General features: G+C 38.8%; 12 protein-coding genes across 12 annotated transcripts, besides 1 other annotated feature; 1 reads left to right on the top strand and 11 right to left on the bottom strand.

The window, feature by feature from the left end:
* Positions 1–198: 198 nt before the first annotated feature.
* Positions 199–900, bottom strand: MIC26 (Mic26p; the record flags this gene model as incomplete). Its single annotated transcript, NM_001181364.1, has 1 exon — positions 199–900. One exon carries the CDS (start codon positions 898–900, stop codon positions 199–201), a length of 702 nt encoding a protein of 233 aa, NP_011751.1.
* A 468-nt stretch (positions 901–1,368) lies between these two features.
* SPG1 (Spg1p) lies at positions 1,369–1,656 on the bottom strand (the record flags this gene model as incomplete). Its single annotated transcript, NM_001181365.3, has 1 exon — positions 1,369–1,656. One exon carries the CDS (start codon positions 1,654–1,656, stop codon positions 1,369–1,371), a length of 288 nt encoding a protein of 95 aa, NP_011752.4.
* A 480-nt stretch (positions 1,657–2,136) lies between these two features.
* YGR237C (uncharacterized protein) lies at positions 2,137–4,494 on the bottom strand (the record flags this gene model as incomplete). Its single annotated transcript, NM_001181366.1, has 1 exon — positions 2,137–4,494. One exon carries the CDS (start codon positions 4,492–4,494, stop codon positions 2,137–2,139), a length of 2,358 nt encoding a protein of 785 aa, NP_011753.1.
* A 383-nt stretch (positions 4,495–4,877) lies between these two features.
* KEL2 (Kel2p) lies at positions 4,878–7,526 on the bottom strand (the record flags this gene model as incomplete). The annotated part of the gene is made up of 1 exon (NM_001181367.3): positions 4,878–7,526. One exon carries the CDS (start codon positions 7,524–7,526, stop codon positions 4,878–4,880), a length of 2,649 nt encoding a protein of 882 aa, NP_011754.3.
* A 499-nt stretch (positions 7,527–8,025) lies between these two features.
* PEX21 (Pex21p) lies at positions 8,026–8,892 on the bottom strand (the record flags this gene model as incomplete). The annotated part of the gene is made up of 1 exon (NM_001181368.3): positions 8,026–8,892. The coding sequence occupies one exon, from the start codon at positions 8,890–8,892 to the stop codon at positions 8,026–8,028; it is 867 nt and encodes a 288-aa protein (NP_011755.3).
* A 717-nt stretch (positions 8,893–9,609) lies between these two features.
* On the bottom strand, positions 9,610–12,573 carry PFK1 (6-phosphofructokinase subunit alpha; the record flags this gene model as incomplete). Its single annotated transcript, NM_001181369.1, has 1 exon — positions 9,610–12,573. The coding sequence occupies one exon, from the start codon at positions 12,571–12,573 to the stop codon at positions 9,610–9,612; it is 2,964 nt and encodes a 987-aa protein (NP_011756.1).
* Positions 12,574–13,415: 842 nt separating this feature from the next.
* On the bottom strand, positions 13,416–13,616 carry YGR240C-A (uncharacterized protein; the record flags this gene model as incomplete). Its single annotated transcript, NM_001184552.1, has 1 exon — positions 13,416–13,616. The coding sequence occupies one exon, from the start codon at positions 13,614–13,616 to the stop codon at positions 13,416–13,418; it is 201 nt and encodes a 66-aa protein (NP_878083.1).
* Positions 13,617–13,713: 97 nt separating this feature from the next.
* On the bottom strand, positions 13,714–15,420 carry YAP1802 (Yap1802p; the record flags this gene model as incomplete). The annotated part of the gene is made up of 1 exon (NM_001181370.3): positions 13,714–15,420. One exon carries the CDS (start codon positions 15,418–15,420, stop codon positions 13,714–13,716), a length of 1,707 nt encoding a protein of 568 aa, NP_011757.3.
* Positions 15,421–16,174: 754 nt separating this feature from the next.
* Positions 16,175–16,615, top strand: MPC3 (mitochondrial pyruvate carrier; the record flags this gene model as incomplete). The annotated part of the gene is made up of 1 exon (NM_001181372.1): positions 16,175–16,615. The coding sequence occupies one exon, from the start codon at positions 16,175–16,177 to the stop codon at positions 16,613–16,615; it is 441 nt and encodes a 146-aa protein (NP_011759.1).
* Positions 16,567–16,815: an origin of replication (ARS733; Autonomously Replicating Sequence).
* A 59-nt stretch (positions 16,816–16,874) lies between these two features.
* Positions 16,875–18,158, bottom strand: LSC2 (succinate--CoA ligase (GDP-forming) subunit beta; the record flags this gene model as incomplete). The annotated part of the gene is made up of 1 exon (NM_001181373.3): positions 16,875–18,158. One exon carries the CDS (start codon positions 18,156–18,158, stop codon positions 16,875–16,877), a length of 1,284 nt encoding a protein of 427 aa, NP_011760.3.
* Positions 18,159–18,603: 445 nt separating this feature from the next.
* SDA1 (Sda1p) lies at positions 18,604–20,907 on the bottom strand (the record flags this gene model as incomplete). Its single annotated transcript, NM_001181374.3, has 1 exon — positions 18,604–20,907. The coding sequence occupies one exon, from the start codon at positions 20,905–20,907 to the stop codon at positions 18,604–18,606; it is 2,304 nt and encodes a 767-aa protein (NP_011761.3).
* A 413-nt stretch (positions 20,908–21,320) lies between these two features.
* On the bottom strand, positions 21,321–23,111 carry BRF1 (transcription factor TFIIIB subunit BRF1; the record flags this gene model as incomplete). Its single annotated transcript, NM_001181375.1, has 1 exon — positions 21,321–23,111. One exon carries the CDS (start codon positions 23,109–23,111, stop codon positions 21,321–21,323), a length of 1,791 nt encoding a protein of 596 aa, NP_011762.1.
* Between the last annotated feature and the right edge of the window lie 125 nt (positions 23,112–23,236).

Here is a 23,236-nt window from a genome sequence, read left to right on the forward strand (position 1 = left end):
CGATTTCACAGTTTGAGAAGTTATATTACGAAATAAGAAAAATTTTTAAAACATGAGACCATTGCTAATCTTTTGTTGTTATACTGTGTTAGAAATCCTCGTGAAATCCTTGTGAAATCCTATGTGGAATATTTAGATAGTAAGTAAAGATTGTGTATGTATTTATAAGATGAATAAGCGCCAGGTGCTAAACAGAGTTCACTTCACGTTAACGCCAGTCCAATTTTTGATTGCATTCCCTGTTTTTTCTACATCTTTGTTCAACCATTTTTTGGCATCATAGTAGTATTGCACAGACGCGGTACTTAATCTCTTTGTTTCTTTCCAAACACGATCTTGTCTTTCGGTAAAGTGTGGAAAGGTGTTCATTTCTAGATTATGGATGAGACCCATGGTGTTCCTGAAGGTTGTTGGCATTGCATACGCAAAACAACAAGACCCCAGTATAATGGGCATGGTTGCACGAAGAAGCCATGTTCTTCTTCTTGCCAAAACGGAACCTGTCATGGAAGCAACCAAAATGGACAACAACCCCGGTATTAGGCGCTCGTTTGGATCGGTATGTAAACTAGCAATTGTTGATGTAAAGCTCTCTTCACGGGCATAATATCTGCCTGCGATATCATCTATTTTATTTGTCACCTTGTCCCATTTAGCGGAAAATTGTTTTCTTCTTTCGTTGAAAAACCTCTTCAAGTAGTCAGGATCACGTACTGAAATACCGTCTACCAGCTCATTTTCTCCAATATATTTCATAACCCTTTGCGAAAGAACACCTTGCTTGGCTTCCTTCTCATTAACAGTAGCCTCTTTGGCCTCCGAAGAAATTACTATAGCGTTTTCTGGTGGAACAATCTTCTCCTCAACGGGATCTAGCTGACGGTAAAAATCTTTTGTCATTGTTTCCGTGCTATATCAAATACAGTAGTTATTTTTGTATATCCTTGAGCGCTATAGTCGGTTGCAAACGCAACTTCTTTTCAAGTTTAGTATTATAGGGCAGTAGCTTATTCGCCTTTCCATTAGATTAAAAATAAAAGAAGTAACGGTTACCCGCGCTTTAGTATGTAAAGGGAACTCACCAATGATTTGCAATGAATCCCCTCATCAATCATTTATGCTAGTTGAATATTTACTAACAGTAACAATAATAGCAGTGCATTAGAGGCTTTATTGCGTCATAAAATAAATATCAGTTCAATTAATGTATAAAAGAAAATGCTTATATATGTATTGATTAATAACCTTCTCAATGATGGGAGGGGCCTTATGTAAAATCACAATCCCCTTCCCCGTTTGTCGTACTATGATTAAATGCGAAAACAAAATGCAAAGAACATAAATGCAGGGAACCAAGTACAAATTCCCTTACATGATTGAAGAGAACATCAAATACGTTACTTCATCATCATCCATCATCTCTTGTAAACTCTTACCCTTCGTCATAGCTGCTCTCTGTTCTGTACCCATAACAGACGCCTTAGTTGTGTCTACGCCGTTGATGTTGTCTAAGCTATGTGCAGGAACCGTATAGCCTCTCCTCATGTATGCGGTCGGTACCACAGCAGCGCCCACCAGCCCTAACATAATATATCTAAACTTTGGAGTTCTCACAACTCTTTGTGCCTCTGAGTATATTCCTGAATCTAACTTCATTTCAGTAAACTTTGTTTGAATTTTATGCGCTAAATATTTGTATTGATTGTATTTATTGATTCTGATCCTTCAGTAACACACATTCCAAACTATCCTGGATAATGTGAAAGAGATTTGGCAGTTCAATTTATATGAAGAAGACCCTCACGTCGCGAAGCATTTTTAACAGTGTTATCCCAGTATCCCGTAATTCTTCTCTTCATCCAATGCTGGCCATTACTCCATTTATTGGGGTGATGTAGGCTTCTTATCCCTTTTAAAGGGTACCTTATTGATCTCCCTTTTCGGTGCGGCTGATGAAATCTATAGAGCAAACCGAAGTAAAACAAAATTACGAAAAGAAATATAACATTATATCTTTATCAAAATGTATGTATGGAGGAGTAACAGCTGAAAACCCCCGTTGTGAGTGGTTTATGATTGTTTTCACGCTTATTTTGTCTTCTATATCTTTGCTGATTTTACTTGTATTAATCCGGTTCATCCGAAAACTTTTTTGAAGATCGAGCCAAATTTACTTTTTTTCTTCTTTTCAGACCTTTTAAATTGATGGTCGTTTGTTGAGGATGAGGAACTGTCCTTTTTGCTGTTGCCTGATTTGGTGCTTTCGGTAGTTTTCGTCCTTGAAACGTGGTTGTGGTGATGGTGGTGGTGATGCGCTTTTCTCTGTCCTGAAGAAGATGAAGTGGAGGATGTTCTGGGTGATAGCCCTGCGGATTTTGTTTTTCTCATTGGATGTGAAGTGAACTTCATTTTCGGATCCTCATTGTCCCATTTTAGTGCTGTCTTGATATGAGGCGTAGAGGCAGTTTCGTGGTTGTAAATGTCATCAACCATGGACTTTACTTTATAAATGCCGTTATTGTTGAATTGTATTCTTGAACTCCGCTTTGAGCTGCGCCTCGAATTTCTCGATTCTATAGGAGTTAGCTTTCGGCCAGAACTGTCGTACTTCATAAGAGTGTTATCATCCAATAGTACTTGTCTCGACGGTTTTGGTCTAACATATCCCATCTTATCGAAGAATTCCATTTCTTCCTTTTTTTCAGGTGAGATTGGGAAGTACTCATTTACAGAGGTTACTGACTCATCACTATCGCTTTCTTCATCATCCGAATCAACCACTTTATGTTTTGTGAAAGGGTTTTCCAAAGTTCTCCTGATTAATGCACTTAGCCATTGCAATCGTTCCTTTTTTCTCACTTCCGTTTTCAAATCATCGCTGTTGTCCTGTTCATCTTTATCCACTCTAGGTTTTATTAAAAGCTCAGGCTTGATGAATTCGAATGGGACAACAAATGCTGGCATTGCAAAGTGTTTCATTAAAAAAAATGGTAGTTTCACTTTTCCATTTCTAAACTTGATTTGAATGTTGGCACTAACGGTGCTGATTACTTGCAAACTTGGCCTATACAGAGAGGTCGCAGATATTATGGCTGATCTTGTTGAATTTTCTTTTACCATCTCAATACTAATCCTAACTATTTTAGTTGCCAATCTTCTCGCGTAGTAATTTAAAATATCGCTACAAGTTTGCTTAGCCTCATTATGAATAGCTTCTATTCTTATTCCCGTTGATAAAGGACTAGAGAGATCCGGGCCTATAAGGCTATGTGACGCGGTAGTCATGCTTTCACTAGTATTGCTAGTCATCCTTTCTAAGCGGTGCCTTCTTTTCTCCTTATATGCTAGAGTATCAATCTTTGCTTCAAACTCAGGAATTGTAGTAATTATGACTAAATGATCACCATTTCTTGTCAAATTTTCAACATACCAGTCCACAGATGACCAAGTATATCTCCTACCTGATATATAACACGAAACAACTCTTAAATCTACATCGTCATCTTTGTCTTTGCAATTGAGCTTTTCTTTTGTATTGGAAATATAATTTTCATAGTCTGGATGATCAATTGTCATTGAAATTGCATTGTGAACAATTGTAGGCCTTGATGGATAAATTGCTGCTAAAGGGTCCGTCACGTTGCTTGAATCCGTTTTTGACTCTGTTGTGTTCAAATAGACTGGAACTTGCTCACCAAAATCAAATTGATCTATTTTAGTCTTGTTCGATCTTCCTTTACTTATATAAAATTCCTCTAATTTGGCTAATTCTTCGTCTGTCATCCCGGCAAACGACTTGGACCTTTTCTTTGAGCTCTCCATATTTTCGCTTTCGGATAAATCTACCATTGACTTGGTCTCAATTCTATCTTCAACTTCATTAAGATTGGCAAATGCAGCTTGCGTATAGCCTTTCCTTGATCCAGAATTTTTTTGAGTGTTTCTTTCGGTCATTTTGGTCATTTTTCTTTCCAGCTCAAAATCCAAATCACCAATATCAATATCATCAATAGGGCCCTGTTCATCAGCAGCTTTTCGAGATTTTTTTAGCACGGATACTTTTGGAGGGGGAGGCAACCTCACTGAAGTCCTTCTTCTTGACCTGAACATTGGAGACTCACTTCTACTTCTTTCAACGCTGGGCGATCTCAAATAGCTTTTGGAGGGATCATGTGCTGCAGGAGAAAATACCTGAGTATAGAAGTGAGGAACTCCAGATGTTGTAGACGTTGGAGTTCCTAGTTGTAGTGGCGAAGAAGCTTCTTCGTCTTCGGGTGAGTCCAAGCTTTCGTCAGTGGCAAGGTCATTAGAGCCATGGCTACCGGTCAAAGTATTTTTGTAAACAGGATTAAATTGTGGAGGTATATGTAAAAAATGATTATTCAAGCCAACATGGTGACTGTCATTTTTAATAATGGTAGCTTGGTCATCAATTAAGGAAGGTGCCAGATCATCAAACGAGATATGCTTAGTAAATGTCTTTGCAGATGACATCTTCTATTATTTTTATTAGATATTAGCAGTTTGCCAGGGATTACAGCTTCTCCCTTATGTACAGTGCGACAATATTCTTTTTTTCAATGTGTCTTTTTATTCATTCTTCTGAACAGTTTCGCTTCGTTAAGGGTCCTTCTGGCTTTCTAGAGGCATGCTCACCTAAAATCCCCCTAGAAAAGCGGGCTCTTTACCCGGCGAATAATAATAACCGCGGCTACTAATTTTGCACCATTGAATATTAACCTCAAAAGGCTTAGTTGGCAATTATATTCTCCTTCTATTAATACTTAATGTTTACAATGTCCTTATAGGTGTTTAAATATATTTTTATATACTTTGTACATATTGACTTCCCAGTGCGTAACAACGTCTTCCAATGACTATTTTTTTTGTTCGAGAGTATATAGTTTTTTTTTTAAAGCTAGCAGTTCGTCCTTGAGGGAATCTCTATTTTCTTTCGACATATACAGTTCCGCTTTCAGATTGTTGATTTTCATTCTGTGGAACGCATCAAAATTTCCATGAGTGATGGCGCCACGCTGTTCCTGCTTGTCATCCTGTTCAGCTTGTTCAGTTTTAATTCTATCAATCTCCTTCTGTAAATCGTCGTTGTTTTTACGATATTTTTCGAGCTCGGATTGTGATAGGTGAATAGCCTTCTTTGTTAGGTCCATAGACTTCGAGCTTCCATCAGAGAGTTTTCTTAGCGCATCCAACTTGTTGTTATTGTCGAGTAAATTAGCCCGCAAAGAATCTCTTTCATCATTAAGCTTCTGAGTTTCAAGGTGCAATTTCTCTTTAGCACGCACGGTTTCGTGCATTTCATTTATTACTTTTTCTATTTTGTTCAGCGAATCTTTCTCATATATTTGATTATCTTTCTCACTTGAAGGTGGCCGTGCACTGGTAGGATAGCTTTTTAATAATTTACCCAGATAGCAGGACGATTCGTTCAAATAGGTATGAAGTTCGGGGGTTATTTTTTGCATATTATTTACAAGTATTTCGTTCTGGCGCTTCAAAACATCACATTTATTCTCAAGATCGATGATATCCCTTTTAATAGTGACATGTTCGGAGCATGTTTTAAGTCCATTATTTTGAATCGTAATTTGGTCACAGAGTTTACTTGCCTGAGATAATTTGACCATCAATAAATTTTTTAAATCATTAATTCTAGATTCTAAAAAGGTTTTCTGAATTTCTAGATTTTTAAGCCGTGCTGTTTGAAAATTTGAATCTTTTGAAGCTTCTTTTATTACCATGAGTCTCTGGACTTCCTTTTCTAATTGTGAAATATGTCTAGCAGTTTCAAGTTCCTTTTGTTGAGCTTCGAGACGTAATGTTTGTAGGTTCAGGTTTAAATCATCAAAAAGATTTTTGGGAATTCCTTTTTGACATGATGTGTCCTTATATGAAGAAGAGCCATACTCTTCTGAATCCACTGTTAGTCCTCGTAGAACAGGGAAATTTTTTTTAGATACTTTGATACCAGTTCCCGGACTTTCCTTATTGATGCTTGAATCAACTTTGGAAGATTGGGGTTTCTTTTCCTCCCTATCTGATTTTCGTTCAAATGCCTTATCATCCAAAGCGCTGGAGTAACTTCCAGCCCCTTCATCAATATCATTATAACTCAAAACTTTGCTATCAGGCAATCTTGGTGTAAGAATGTTTATTATCTCTTGATTTTCACTTTCGGTAGACTTAGAGGGTGTAAAGCCCCCGGAAAGACTATTAGAAAAACTTTCTCCTGCATGTAGTGATTCACACATTATTCCTGGGCATAGCTCATTCAAAGATGATAAATCTAAGGTATACAGTAAAGTTCCTTCGCCTTGGTCAGTTTCTGAAGTTTGTAGATCGTGAATATTTGGGCTGGCATAGTCAGTTTTGTCGCCACCCATGATAAGAAGCTTCTCATTCTTCATTAAGGTTAAAGAATGTCCAGAGCGTTCTTGAGGTATGCCCTCCTTCATACGGGGAAGCTTATACCATTTTAGCGATAATAAGTTTAAAAAATAGACATCGTTGGAATATGCGTTATGGGTATCCTTACCGCCTAACACACACATTAAATGTTTATACACCACACTAGCATGCTCTTGTATTGGCGGAGGCTTTTCTCCTGTGGTTTTAACTTTAGACCACTCACTTTGTGCTGGATCGTAGCGGTATGTATCATTGCTTATTGTCTTGGGAGTTTCCCCGCCGAATACCCATAATTTGTTGTCATATGCCACCATTGTATGATTTGTTAAAGGAGGAGGCAGGTCGCCGACAGGCTCTAAAAATTCCCAATGAGAATTCGGCCTACGGAATGATGATAAATCAAAGACGACCAGATCGTTAAAATAAGTTTCATCTACTTGTCCGCCAAAAAGATATAGTTTAGTTTGCATAGGGTTGCTAGCAATTATAGAAATTTTATGGCCGTACCTGCCCAACGGCCTACGGCCGATAGGTTGTGGTATGGTCCACTTATAAGAATTAATATTGAAAAGATAAAGATCATCATCCAACAGTCCGTTCTTATTCAGCTTGTGTGTGTCGCCACCAAACACAACATAGGCATTACCGCATATAGTAGAGGCATGTCCCACTCTTGGGGGAGGTGTATTTTGATCAATATCGATTCTCTTGGAAGTAAAGCTCGTACCATCCGCGTTAGCGGCTATTTGCCAGACATCCCCATATACCGATTGATCGTGAAGTCCACCGGTCACAAAAATCCTGTTATCATTCGTAACAATAAATGAGGAAGAGTGTCGATAACGGGGAAACGGAGAGTTTTTTAGTTTGACCCTATTCCAAATATACTTCCCTGTATTCTTACTCTCTGGAGACCAGGGAAGAGCAGTCGACGCGCCTGATATGCCTCTATGCTGGTTTGGAGGTAGCGTAGGTGTTACTATTCGCGTATTGTTTCGATTATCCATAAAAACTATTGGTCTGGGTACACTTTGCGCTGAAATCAGAGAAGGTCCCGTGTCCGTAGGTACCTTATTTGTCAGCTTGAAAGGTACCATAGCTACTTAAGGGGTTGCCTGCCTCATCCAAATCATTTTTTTTTTTTGTTACAACCTATGCTAAAATTCACGTGTACGCATTTCAAAATTGAAAAAAAAAAGAGCAAGCAACACCAAAACCAAACTTCATAATAAATTAGTATCCCAAAAGACCCTTTCACAAGGTAATTACTTCCTTCGAGACTAATTCGGGTTTTGCGAAGCTTTTTTTTTTTTCTTCACAGTTTCTCCCAAGAGAAGAAAAAATTCACAAGCGTGTCATTTCGTGCAGCTTACATCAGCACAATCCATGCACAAAAAAGGTGTAGTAAGTTTTAAACGAGAGAGATGGGCATGACAGTAGGTAGGGCATGCATCTGCAGGAGTGAAGCTGCGATACTCCTCAGCGCAGAGAACACATAAGGGCACATATTCATGATTTTGATATTCTTAGCTATCTGTAAACATATATCAACGTATGTAGTAGTTACAAGAGGTACAATTGTAGAAACTGCCTATATCAATCAAGTATGTCTTTGTGAATTTCGTCCTTGACGAAAATGTGCCTGTTTCCGACCAGTTCCCCGTTGTTGGATGAGAATAACTCGCTTGCGGAATTTCCATCTGCATTTTTCTTTAAAGTCACGTCACCGCTACTAATGTTTCTCATTAACTGAATAAACTTCGACTCAGATAGTTTTGATTCGACAGAGGAGGAAAGAGTAGAAGAGGAGGATGCAGACGAAGGCGGTGGAGTACAGCATTTTACTATATCTGTGGCAATCCTTTGCAGTTCCGACTGATCTTGGTCGAACCATTTCTCGTCCCGACGTGTTATGGGCTCGTACCGCTCTTTTTGAATTTCTCTCTCCAAAACTTGGAACTCCGCGTCGAATTGAAACGCATCCGTTGGGTTGTCCCGGTTTCCTTGGCGTTGCTGTCGAAGCGTCTTTTGAGGTGGGTAAGTGCAACTTGTCTTCCTTATCATACAATTCTTAAAAGGTAAGTGTTGTCTGCTTGAATTCAGGCGCTGCTGTGACTCGTAATTGGAATACAACCTTTTATATTCTGAGCTAAACTCTAGTGAATCGTCAATCTTCATAGACGAGAACTGCGGAACCCAATCACTGGAATCTACAGTGTTGTTTGGAGTAATGAAGGTTAATGGAGAGGGTTGATTTTGATACCTTACATTGTCAATGCCGTCAAAATTACTACCATTATGCAAAAAGTGTTTTTCCACATGCGAGTCTTCAGTGGCATAGTGTGCTGTTAATTCCGTATGGGCCAGCTTGGTGCGTTTTGACGGTATTAAGGAATCATTCTGTATGCGATGCCCTTGTTGGATAATCTTTTCTATCGGGCTTGTATGGCAGACACTGGGCATGGTATTCTAGTTTGGTCTTTATAATTTTTCACCTGTTTCTTTTTGAAACAAAACCAAAGTATGCGGCGTCAACCTTGACTATATTCTCTTAAATATATATCTGCCGTTCTATCAGAGGTTTGAACATTGCCAATGCCTTAAAGAAATATTTAGTCATCCCATCTCCGATTATCGGCACTAGTTTCCATTTTTCCAGCGGAAAGATAAAAAGAAACGGAAAGAAAAAAGGCCGACAAATAAACCAAACGGTATTCGTAGACCGATGACAATACGACTACAATTAAGGTAGCGCGCCTCACTATGATGTGGATCAGCCTCACATTCAGAGCAATTTGTAGTACAGCAAAGTTGCCGATGTCGTCTTCGTGAACCATTGTCAACGCAGATTAAGCACACCCTAAAACTTGAATAATGCAAATTCCATAGCTTAGTTTAATCAAGGCGCCATTATTCCTCAGTTGAAAAGTATATCTAATGGTTAGGATTAGAAATATGTTCATTGCTCATTGTTATGTGTATCATATCGTACAAAAATTATATAAAGAAATAATAATGAAAAAGAGTAAAACAAAGACAAATAGACAAAAATAGAGGATAGAAAAAGAAAAACAACAGATACATAAATAAGTCTTATGACAAAAAAACGATTGTATAAAAATTAAAGTGCATGCCATTTTTACCTCCTTTTGCTTAACTTAAACTTTTCATTGCAATCATTCATTTGTTTTCAGCGGCTAAAGCGGCTACCTCAGCTCTCAACTTTAATCTACCGGACAGGATGTCACCAATCTTGTTGTATTCAGCCCAGTGAACTTCAAAACCCTTTCTTAATTCAACGTTGGTTTCGTTTTCCCAAAGGTTAGCAATTGGCTTGAAGGAAACGTGAGAACCATTAACACAGATAACAGCAGCAGAGTCATCTTCGTGCTCAACAGTTGGTACCTTTTCACCGTGAGTATCGAACTTGAATCTCAAAACCTTAGCGTCAGTGTTTGGAGAAGCTTCATTTTTCTTGTTCCATTGTTCGATAAACTTGATACATTTGACAGCAAATCTGGAAGCGGTGACACGGTCTTTAGAAGATGGAACACCACCTTGTTGAACATGGCCTGGGATAGCAGTTCTAACACCAAACTTACCCTTGCTTGCTTCAGAGATGATGTCAGCCAACAATTGAGTGCTATATACGCTAGAAGCTTGTTCGTTTCTAACCAATAGCTTACCGTTTCTGTTTTCACCTTTGTCGTGACGAAAGTTCTCTTTTAATAGAGTTATATCTTCTCTGATAGAAGCTAAGTCGATCTTCTTTTCTGGAGTGTACACTGAAACAGCACCAGTGATTAAACCAGTGAAAGAAGCGATGTAACCAGAGTGACCACCTTGGACTTCACAGACGAAGACTCTTCTTCTTGTCGCAGAAGCACTCTGTTTGATGTCATCAGTGTAATTGACTAATGCGTTCAAACAGGTATCAACACCAAGTGAGTATTCAGTACCTGGAACGTTGTTAGAAACAGTGGCTGGAATCAAACACATTGGAATGTTAAAGATTGGGTGTTGGGTTCTACCGTCACGCAATTGCTTCAAGGACCTGAAACCTTCAAAACCACCAAGAATAATCAAACCGTCTAGCTTGTTCTTTTGGAAGTAGTAAGCAATGGTACCCAAATCTTCTGAAGCAACAGATCTGTTCGTACCGATTTCGGAACCACCCAAGTTATGCCAGTTTTCGACATCAATCCATGATAGTTCCTTCACTTCACCGGTTTGAATCAATCCACTGAAACCATTCATGATAGCGTATGGTTTATGGCCGTGAGACAAACAGTATAGAGTTGCGGCACGGGTGGCAGCGTTCAAAGCAGCAGATGGGGCACCAACATGGACAATACCAATGTTTAGTCTGTCAGATACTGGCAATAATTCGGAACCATCATCTTTAACGGTAGTGGATAAGAAGTTTTCGTAAAGTTCAATAAATTCTGTGTCTCTTAAAGAAATTGCCTTATCGAAATCTTTGTTTTCAATGGCAGTGGCAACAGATTTAGTCAACTTCACAGATTCAACCAATGGCATTCTAATTATCTTGTTTTCTAAAATACCAATTAATGGAGAAGGAGTTTCAGGGGTAAATTCCAGAACGGCCTTAACAGCATCGACACCTTGTAGAGTAGCTAACCATCTGTCATGAGCAACAGCTGTACCACCTCTTTGAACGTGACCTAGAATGGTTACCTTGGTGTCTAGACCCAATTCAATCAAAGCATCTTTGACGTCATTGGCAGTAACAGGGTTTAATTGATCATCTAAAGCACCTTCAGCGACAATAATTGTGTTATTTCTTCTACCCTTACTTCTGTGTCTTTGGCACACTTCCTTCAATTCGTCCTGCCATTTTCCGTGAGGAACAGCTCTTTCTGGAATAAAAATGTAATCGGCACCGGTAGCAATACCAGCCATCAAGGCCAACCAACCACAATGTCTACCCATAACTTCAACAACAAAGGCACGGGAGTGGGATTTAGCGGTGGCATCAATGTAGTCAACCATTTCACAGATTCTTTCCAAAGCAGAATAAGCACCAATGGTAGAGTCAGTACCAGACATATCATTATCGATGGAACCGACAAGACCAACAATGGACAAATTCTTGTATGGGGCGACTTCTTCTTTAGTGAATCTACCTTCTGCAACCAATTCATCAACCAAAGATGGCCATTCGTGTCTGAAAAGATCAGCACCGGTTAAAGAACCATCACCACCACAAACAACCAAAGCGTCAATACCTTGCGAAATTAAATTGCCTGCAGCTTGTCTACGACCCTCACGCTTTCTGAATTCCATAGAACGAGCAGTACCAATCAAAGTACCACCTTCACTTAACCAACCTCTGACATCTTCCCAAGCCATTTTCTTTAAATATTTACCGCCTCTTAGTAAACCTTCGTAACCTTCGTAAACAGCAAAAACATCACAGCCGAAATGTATACCTGTACGAACAACGGCACGAACAGCGGCATTCATACCTGGAGAATCACCACCAGAAGTCATGACAGCAATCTTCTTCTTCTTTTGAGAAGAGCCCAATGTTTGTCTTAGTAAGTCAGAAGCATCGGAAGAAGCTCTAGAGATGATTTCGTCTTCGGAGGTAGCTTCTAAGAAAGCATCTTTGGAAGTTGGAGCGGAATCGGTTGCATTAGCTAAGCCTGAGAAGGTGATGTTGTTGCCCATTGGATCTTTCAAAAACACTAAGGTATCGGACAATTTTTCGGCTTGTTTTGGGAATTTCTCGACAATCTTGTTCAAATCAGTAGAGAAATAAGTGATTGTGGCGGTTTCGTTGGTGTCGAAAGTTTCATCGATTGGAGCAGACATCACTAAACGAATCTTTAATAGAGCACCTTGACTTTGAGCCTTGTTAGTAGCTTCTTGTTGTGGTATACGGAACCCAGAAGCATCAACCTCACTCAACTTGAAAGATTCTAACCAAACTTCTCTCAAGGAATCTTGGGAAGTCCCTGAAGATAGTAAGCTATTTTCACCATGTTTGAATTTGTTGAAATCTTTCACAGTTGCAAATCCTAGAGTGTGATAAAAGTGAATGGTCTTCTTGAATAAAGCTTCATCATTTGTGATGATAGATCTGAATGCAACACCGTAGCATGAATCTTGAGATTGCATCTTTGATATGATTTTGTTTCAGATTTTTTATATAAAAGCTTTCCCAAATAGTGCTAAAGTGAACTTAGATTTTTTGGTACCTGTTTCGAAATTAAAAATAGAAAAATTTCTCTCCCTATATTGTTATTCTTACTTCAAATTTGTTTATCGTTTATTTACTAGGCGAGACTTGAGTAGACGACAATCCAAATAGAATTAACAGATTTTATTGGTAGAAAGCAATAATATTCTTTAGATGGTTGAGAATAAAGAAGTAAAAAAACCAGTAAAGAGAAAAAGAAAAGGAAGAAAATTAAAGAAAAAGGATGATTACACAAGAAGATAATAAAAAAACTCCTTTATTAAGAGCGGAAGAATTTAATAATGAAGATGGGAATAAGCAAAACAAAAACAAAGAAGGGAAAAAAAATAAAAAATCGTATTTATTTATTTAAAAAATCATGTTGATGACGACAATGGAAAAAAAAAACCGATTTCACTTTCTCATCCTTATATTTTTCAAAGGTTGATGCAAGTCGATCTCAAATCGGATAACGCTGCCAACTGGGAAATTCCGCAATTCCGCAAGAAAAAAAAAAATGTGAAAACGTGATTGCATTTTTTACAGGTCCTAAAGGATTTAGCCCACATATCAAGAGGGTGGCAGTAATTGCACTGATTAAGCATTCGTCAGCATTAGGCGAATGTGTGCATGAATATTGCCAGTGTGCTCGATATTAGAGAGTACATTGAAGAATATTGTACCGGATTATGTACAATAACTTTGTTAATGAGATATTAATTTTCTTTTTTACTAGCCGCTATCCCATGCACGATGCTAAATTTCAAGAAGAAACTGAGATTTAAAAAATTAGTGGAAGCTGATAAAACGGACTATAATGGTGTATGGATTGAGGAATCTCGACATGTTTTTCCATCGTTTTCAACGATGACTGTAACCCGTAGATTGAACCAGGCATGCCAAAGTTAGTTAGATCAGGGTAAAAATTATAGATGAGGTTATATGTATGGTACGTAAAATTTACATGTTTGGATAGTATCATAAAATATAGAAAGGTGGAAGGGATTACCTAAAAATCAGAGTTTATAATATGCAAGGACGGCCTGTTGAGAACAAAAAACTGTAGTATCTATCGCTCACTATATATCTATTAAGTTAGGATTTTCTTGCTGATGCTGCTGTTGTTGCTGTTGTTGATTGATGGGGACAAACGCAGTGGGAACCATAACATACCCTGTTTGCTGACCCTGCATCATTTGTGGTTGCTGCTGCGCACCAGTAGAGGCATACTGAAGTTGACCGGCCACGGGATTCGTCATGTATGTGCCCATTGGTGATGTCACCACGTTTTGAGCCTGAAATGGATTACCTGTTTGACTATGAGCAAGAATCGGGGTGGTTTGTGCTTGTTGGAGGGTAAAAGGATTTGGGGAGTTTTGGAAATTTTGTTGTTGCTGTTCTCTGGCAATATTTTCTAGCGAAAATGGGTTGTTAGACCCCGTTTTTGTTGGATCTAAAGTGCCGGTCATAATTGCATTGTTCTCGGTGGTCGTGTATCCGCCGAACCCTGAGCCGGTGAAATTTGGGGTGTATTGAAGGTTAGAAGCATACATCCCAGTTTGTTGATTATTCAAATTTGGAGTAATCTGTATCTCACTTGGTTGTGGCATTGTAGACGCAGATGTCAACTGTAAAGCCTGTTGCTGTTGTTGCGGTATCAAGAAGGGGTTAGCAGTTGGTTGAGGGACTTGAGCGGTCATTTGTGGCTGGGTTGGTTCGAATGAAAAGGTGTCATTATTTAAATCTTGCTGTTGTGATCCAAATGGGTTGTAAGCATCTTGTGGGACCGTGGGGGAAATGAGCAACTGTTGGTTTTGTAATTGTTGCTCCAGCAGTCTTTTTTGTTCCCTTATCTGTTCCAGTTTCTTCTGCGCTATAGACTTATTCTTGTCATTGCTGTTGTTATTGTGACTACTGGTAGAGCTAATGGCCGTAGATGGTTTTCTATCTTGCTGCGGTTCAGAAGGTTCACCTCTTTGTCTTTTTGTTTCCTCTCTCAAATGCTCCTCAAGGGAGTTAATTAACTTTGTAGTAATATGTTTGATAACGGGGATTTTCAAACCGACAGCTTTTCCTATTTTTAGGTATCTAACAACATATTCTGTCATATCCACGAAATCCTTATAGAGATCCAGTGTTCTTTTTGCGTGCTCAATGGACAATTCGAAGAATGATTCTAAAAGTGTAATGACACCTTCATTAAGAGCATTGTACAGACCTAGTAAATCTTGTACTAACAATTGGAATGCATACAATAACAAATGGTTTTCTAAATCTGAAACAGAGTATTTATTCCTTATCAAGGCATTAATTTGAATTTCCAATGATTCAACATGATCTAGCTCTTCATCCATTGAAAGCTGGTTCTTACTGCCCAGCTTTAGCGAGGAGTAATTGTCTCGTAGGTGATCCATACCTAGCCTGCCATACTCTTCACAACGTGTTTTTAGGTATTCGTCGTATCTCTGCAAAGCCCTCATATCATTGGAAGACCACTTAGTAGTATGCGAAATCTTTCTCAATTGGAAAACATCCAAATTATGGGAATAGTGCCTTAGCGTGACATCTTTTTCGCCTTGTTGTATCATCAGATGCAACACAATCAATGCCTTATAAACAATGGTCCAGGCTGTATCAGACAACCTTATATCCAATGCGTGGGTAATCTCTTGCAATCCTCTTGCGCTCGAAGTGCCCGAGAGAATAGGGTCCACATATTTTTGCTTTGGAGGGGCCATCTTTATTTTGGTCGCCCCTTTAACCAACTTAGTATATAATGAAGACATTGTTTCACAAACACGCCTCTATATCTATTATAGGGGTAGCCGAGACAGTCGCGCTTGTATGCTTGATATTGTTACTCTCGTAGATGTTAGCAAGCGTAGCAAATTGGTACTCCTGCTACAGATTTATTTTTTCTCCTTCTAAAATTATAACTCAAGCAAGAAGCCCTAATAACAAGTTAACCAGACTAATAAGTCGACTTTTTCCTCGAATGTAGAAAAGAAACTTTTCTACGCAGCTGCAAACTTAATCTATCCCTCCACCAAAGCAAAATGAAAACAAAGCCATACTGGGAAAAATCTGAAAAAAAAAATGGTAGGAGTAAAAGAAAAGAAAAAATAAAGGTTACCCTGCAGTTTGGATAGTCGGGTAACATTTGGCCCTTTTCCTCCTTGATTGGATATTATTACCCCGATTACCCCTCATCTTGGGAGTGCCCCGCTTTTATTTCTCCCGCCAATCGGCTATTAACGGCTTTACGTCATTCCGTGGGCGGGTCAAGCGAGCCGCTCCCTGGTTTGGTCACGCAAAACCGAAAGGCTCAAACAAAACTAAGGCCATCATATATATATATGCGGCTGCGTGCGTGTATTCTCCCGGATAATATGGTGCGTTGCAATTGGAGTATTGGAGAAAATTTTCTTTTCCCTTTCATTACGGCGGAAATACTTCATATAAAAAAAAAGAATACAATCAGTCTTTAAGACTATACGCATAAGCATTCAAGACACATAGAAACACAAACCTATATTTTTAATGTCAGCATCAGCTTTTAATTTTGCCTTTAGAAGATTTTGGAATAGTGAAACAGGCCCTAAAACAGTACACTTCTGGGCCCCAACTTTGAAGTGGGGGCTGGTCTTCGCAGGGCTAAATGATATTAAGAGGCCTGTTGAGAAGGTATCAGGAGCACAAAATTTATCTTTATTAGCGACGGCACTGATTTGGACGCGTTGGTCGTTTGTCATCAAGCCCAAGAACTATCTGTTAGCTTCCGTCAATTTTTTCCTGGGTTGCACTGCAGGCTACCATCTAACAAGAATTGCTAACTTTAGGATACGGAACGGTGATTCTTTTAAACAGGTTATTCACTACATAATAAAAGGGGAGACTCCTGCAGCCGTCGCAGCAAAGCAAACTGCATCCACATCGATGAACAAAGGTGTGATCGGTACTAATCCGCCAATAACGCACTGATTACGTAAACGATAATATGTTCCTGAACTCGCATTTTTTTAATGATTTTTTATGACCTCTTATATATTCTTTCATTATATAACCTCTATATTACATCAAAAGATGGAAAAATATAAAAAAATTAAAAAAAAAAAAAAGAAATTTTTTCCAAAAGAGTATATTTATATGTATGTATACATGTAGGGAAAATAAGAAACTTTATTAATAGTAAAAAAGCATATATACTTTATTATTAACTCTTTTGTTTTTCTCGAGAAGCTTAATTTTGGGTCAATTCAACGACCTTTTTAGCAGCAGGATCTAATTCATCAAACGAATAAATCTTCACGCCTGACTTATTGATAATGTCGCGGCCTTCTTCTACTTTGGTACCTTGCAAACGTGCCACAATGGGGACCCTAACTTCTAGTTCTCTGGCGGCTTCTACCAGCCCCAGGGCAACATAGTCACATCTTACGATACCGCCGAAAATATTGACGAAAATTGCATCTACGTTCTTATTGGATAAGATCAATTCGAAACCTTGTTTGATGGTCTCAGGGGTGGCACCACCACCACAATCCAAAAAGTTCGCAGGATCGCCTCCATTTAATTTGATGACATCCATAGTAGCCATAGCCAAACCAGCACCATTGACTAAACATCCAATGTTACCCTTCAACTTAACAAAATTCAAATCATACTTCTTTGCCTTAACTTCATCAGGATCTTCTTGTGATAAGTCCCTCCAGGAATATATCTTTTCCTGTCTGAATGATGCGTTATCATCAAACCCAAATTTGGCGTCTGTACACATGATTTTGTGGGTTGGATCATGTTCAATTTCACTCAAAGGGTTAATCTCCACTTGTGTAGCATCCCTTTCCATGAATATTTTATACAAATTGGAAACAGCTTTTGCTGCCTCGTCTTGTGCATCGGGACTGAAACCGAGACTCTTGGCAACATCCTTGGCCATTTGTGGGCTCAATCCCTTTGAAGTTTCAATTGAAAATTTCTTTATAGCATCTGGGGTTCTCTCAGCCACCTCTTCAATATTCATACCACCTTGACTGGACGCAATGATCATCGGTTTCTTGGTTTGTCTGTCCATTAGAATAGATAAATAAGCTTCATGCTTTGTATCTACTCTTTTCACTATATATACAGCAGATACTGGCTTCCCCGCTATTCCCGTCTGTTTAGTAATCAGGTTATGATTGAGCATTTCTTTTGCAACATCCTCTGCCTGCTGAGGACTTTCGATCATGTGAACACCGCTTTTGTAACCGGTGTCGAAGTGACCTTTACCTCTACCTCCGGTCAATGCCTGCGCCTTGATGACCAGTTTGTTAGTGTTTAATTTCTTGGCTGCTTCGAAAGCCTCTTCGGGAGTGAACGCTGGAAATCCTTCTGGAGTACCAATACCGTATTCCCTCAATAACTGAGCTGACCTGTATTCATGAATTGACAAGTGTCTCCTTGCTTGTAAAGCAGCTTGCGCGTTTAGCCTGCTTAATTGCCCACACTTTGAAATTAGGGATAAGGATTTTCTTGAGTACATTTTGTTCAGTTGCAATGCTTCAGTATTTTTTTCGATTGTATTGACTCAATCCTTATTAATCCTAACTACCTAAAAGTCAGTTACAAAAAAACTGGACTATCGCTCTATAGTCACTGTTATTTTTCGAGAGAAAACGTCAAAGTGCTGATAAGGAAAACGTCGATCTTATATAAAACCTCAAAGATGTTGACTACGCGGCAATTGAAAGGCCAACCAACTTTTAGAATACTCACTCCGCCGCTGCGGGGAAAAGCCGAGAATTCCCGATGAACACATAATCGATACCAGTTGGAGCATTTTTCTCTGTACCAAGACATAAAAAGAGTTTTTTTTAGTATCTACCTGGCTTTGGTGTTCCATTCAAGGTAGAGAAGTCCTCATACAGTTGGAGAGATGAATGTATCTGTGTATATGTATGTATATATTAATATGGCTACGATGTCGTCTAATACCCCTTCTTCTTTTGTTTGGTGATGTGTGCACGTAACACTTTTTGCTTGTCTCGTAGTGACATTTTTTGTTTACCTCTAACAGATCTCTTGTGAATAGACATAACAAAGTTCTTCCTTCTTTCTTTTTCTCTGTTGGTAGTAGAACGCATGTTGTCACGCTTACCGCGTCTACTACCAAATTTGTCTCTACCTTCACGACCTTCCAACACCTTTTGTAATCTTTCCTCACGAGACTGTTTGTATTTGATAGGGCCTGTTAGTGTACTTGCATCAACTAACTCTTCACGCTTGTCTTGTTTGTGGATACCCATTATTTTAGCAACGCTTTCCTCATTACGCAATTCTTGTAGTTTAGCGAAATCTGCCGGAGTTAAAATACGTGTAGAAGCAATTTCACGGAAGGCAGCTTCGGGATCTATATCTGCATCTTCTTGCTCATCCTTCACTTCTTTTTCATCGTCATCATCGCTTAGTTCCAAATCGGAATCTGATTCCTTGCCCTTAGCATTGTCTTTTTCATCGTCACTATCTTCCATATCAACGTCATATTCTTTATCACTATCCATGGTGACCCACTCACCGTCGACATCGTCTTCTTCGCTATCGACATCTACTTCCCAGTTGGCATCAGCGTCTTCATTTTCACTCTCTTCACCATGTTCTTTCTTCCATTTGGCTAACAGTTCGATACCAGCAATCCCTTGAACACTGTTGTCGGCACCAAATTGCGGTCTTTTTGAATCTTTACCTCCTTTCTTGGCTTCTTGTACTTCCATGGCGGCATTCTTACCACGATCCTTCTTCTTTAGCATTTCTGGTGCCACGTCTCTATACAACGCTATCAATGACTTGGCAGCCATATTGACACCTTTAGCTTTAGACCCCTTATATTCTACCAGATCCTGTAGTAGAATCTCATCGATAGCCAAAGGTGCACGAGAGCATATTTCTCTAATGGTATTAATGCCTGCAGCAGCGACTTCATTGGCAACACCGTCTGATACAAACTCGTCTGCAATCTTTCTCACCATGACATTTATAACTTCAGGAGGGACAAGATCATGACATGCTTGGGCACATGCGGACATAATTCTTGTAACATCTCTTTGTTTCGGAGTTAAGTACTTTAAAAAAAAAGTATAAATTCCTAAAACAATTAACTTATGGGTACCAATCAACCTTGATAACAGCTGCATCAAAGATATTTTTTGTTCCATGTCAAATTTGTTTTTCGTTTTGCCTGAAAGATGTTCCTTAAACAATTTTTCGGCAAATCCTTGTGGATCTCTCAAAAGGTGGATAGCACTGAAGTTTAAATACCCTTGAGGAGCACCCGGTCCGTTCTTCTTCTTCTTCTTCACAGTTTTTATGGCATTCTCCAGCTTCTTACCACGTCTACCCGTTTTTTTATTGACTTGCATCTTATGCCTTAATGCATCTAAATCAAACCCATCCTCATCCTCGGAATTTTCTTCAAAATTTTCTTCACGTTCTCTGTCAGCATCCAAAAAAAACATCACACCAGACATGACAATCTTAACATCCTGATGTAATGCTGCTTGGGTCATAATTTCTACTGTTCTTGAATCATCCCAAATACCACGTCTCCAAAGTTCTCTGGTTAATTTTGTGGCCCAGATTCCCTGGGAATCTGGTTGATCTAACAAATTAAAGCAAACGGCCTGCGTAGATTTGTTCAATTTTTGATTTTTACCATTAGTATTACAACTTTTTAATAAAGAAATTAAATTTGTATAAATGATTTTCCTCAATTCCTTGGCGTGTGAATTAACGCCGAGTGAATTACCATGGGAAGAGTAAGCAACCAATAAAGGAAATAAGCTTTGAATTAATTCCTCAGCAGTAATGACGTCCTTATTCCTTAACATCGTCAAACAACTTAAGATTTTTTCTTTCAATTCAAATGGCAAGGACTTATGGTGTTCCAGCAAAAGCTGCTTTAATTCAGACGGGAAGTTTGCAGTTTCACGAGGAAAACATGAGCAGACTTGAGATACGAAGCCAACCAATTCAATAAGTTGCGAAGTTGAAGTGCTCATGGTGGTACCGTTAGTACCTGCCATTGTAGAAGATCCATTTCCTACATCGAGCCCATTAGTGGCAGCTGCAGAATCACCTCCAGCAAGCCCATTTAACATAAAAATGTCCCTTAGCGATTCATAATGTGCATATTGTTGAAGAAACTCCTCTTGATAGGACTCTGGGTCACGCTTTACCAAATTCTGTAAAAGAATGATATTTGTTGGGAGCATAGCTGCTCTACTTCTTCTACCCATTGTTGATGCCCTTGATTGGTATATTCAGTGCGTCTTGTGCTTCCTCCTTAACTATTATTACTTATTCAAAAAAGTGACGTTTGATATGTTTTTTTAGTGGTAGAACGTTCTATCTGTTAAGCGTGTTATGGTTATCTGCGATGAGATGAGTTTAAAATTTTCATTTTTTAGCCGATCAAGCAAAAGAAAAGAAAAAAAAAAAAAACTGAAATTTCCACCTTACCCGTTTTTTTAATGGAACAGTGATTGTTACGACATTGAGATTTTAGATTTATATAATCACATACATATTAAATAGTTAATGCACCTTTAATTCTTTTGCACTTCATGTTCTATATATTTTAGCCAAAACCAAATGTATTGCGTCTTTATTTCCGTTCCCTTTTTCCTTCCTAGGGTTGATTACCTAAACGTTACCTAAACAAACCGTCAATGGCGTCGTAATTAATCTTCTTGGAGAAACTTGCCTTCTGCAACATGTTCTTGACACTATCAGCAGTTGTGAAATCACCACTTTCCTCAGCTGCCTTCAATGCAGCGTGTAAACCAGACTTATCTTGTAAGTCTGACATCAATCCGATAGCTGCTGCTGCATCCACAGTTTTTGTAGGTTCGTCACTTCTAGTATTATTCCTACGTCTCGTACGTTTTTTTTTCACTGATGTGTTACCTGTGGCAATATCTGCCTCCTGTTTCAAACGTTTACTCTCTTGTTCAAGTAAGAAATCTGCGTTCAGACCAATCCAAATTCTTTCCTTCAATTTAGAAGCTTCCTCGTTTAATAGGTGCGCGTTTAACTCCTCATCATCAACATCTTCTAAATTATCTGGGTCGTCACTAACTTTCGAAAGGTATGTGTCCGTTGTGGGTAACAAGTGTAAATTGCGAGGACAATATGGGTCTGTTTCTAGAGAGTAACCATCAATGGCATCTTGAAAATGCCCAGATTCGTTCTCTTTCTTTTCTTCTGATGTTTTTGTCTTTACCTTCTTGACTTTTTCCTCAGTCCCTTCCGTCTCTTTGTCTTCCCCTTCAACATGCTCGTTCTGGATAGAAACTTCAGAAAGTTTGCGTTTCCTTGTTTCGTTTTCAGAACCTTCATGGTATATATTTTCACCATCTATACCATTAGTAGCCTTAATCCTCTCCACAACACGGGCCCTTCTTTCTGAAAATTGTTTTAAGTAAAACAGGACTTCCTTGGAAGACAGTTCTTGTTCTCCTAATACTTGCGTCAAAATTGGATTTTTATTCAATGCTTCTTCACTTGTTTGAAACATCTCTTCTTTGTCTAAAGAGTCCTTTATTTTTCTTTCTTTCTTTCTGTTCTTCACAAAGGAGGGAGGCCTAGCCTCACCGTCTTCCACATCATTTTCTCTAAATTTTTGAACTGAAAGTTTAGCAGCCTTTGTATTTTTGAATTCGTTCAACCGTTGCTGTAAAGTTTCCTCGGCGACATGTGAAACTGCGACGATCTCTGTATGAGTTCTTCTCAAATTATTCATCCTGCAAGCTAGTAGAATACATGCGCCGGCAATACCTGCAGGTCTACGTCCTTCAAACATCCAGTCCTTGGACATTCTTTGAGCCAATTTTACGGCATCTTTTACCACTTTGATCTTCTTGTCAGCAAGATCCAATTTTTCGGCAAAATGTTGAATGAATAAGGAAGGATCCGCTAACGGCAATTCTGTGATATGTAATTTCTTTACCATTTTCAAAAATGTGGCTCCTATGGAATACACACTCACCTGTAACCTTGAAGAGAAGTCGATCAGCATATGATGCGTCTTTTCCTTTCTACATGCAACGTAAAGACATGAAGCGATAACATTTTGGGACCTACGACCTTGTACAAAGTTATTAGCCAATGCAAGCTTATACCATTGGAAAGCAGCATCTGTGATATATTCCGGGATATGTAATGCGTAAGAAACGGCGCGTAATTTCCTTCTTGCATTGTTCAATGTGGCTTCTCTAGATTCTAGAGCACTAGAACCACCAAATGCAGCATGACTTTGTCCTGCACCGATAAAAGAACCTTGTACTACAGCAGCACCTGCACTTGTTTCACCGAATGTAACTTCAGAGACGATAGGATTATCTTCTGAGACAACACCACAAGCTTTACAAACTAAATCGTTGTTAGCATTGGAAAGATCTCTCTCAAATTCGGTTCCGTGACAGTTCTTACACACTGGCATTGGTATATGACTATGGACTCTTTTTTATTACCGTTTTTACCATTGGGATTGTTCTTGATGCGATCAAAAATATGATTTTTTTTATCATACCTGATACTTCGCGAAAACCTTAGAATAGCAAATAA

This window comes from Saccharomyces cerevisiae, chromosome VII, assembly GCF_000146045.2.
Source record: "Saccharomyces cerevisiae S288C chromosome VII, complete sequence".
NCBI classification, from domain to species: domain Eukaryota; kingdom Fungi; phylum Ascomycota; class Saccharomycetes; order Saccharomycetales; family Saccharomycetaceae; genus Saccharomyces; species Saccharomyces cerevisiae.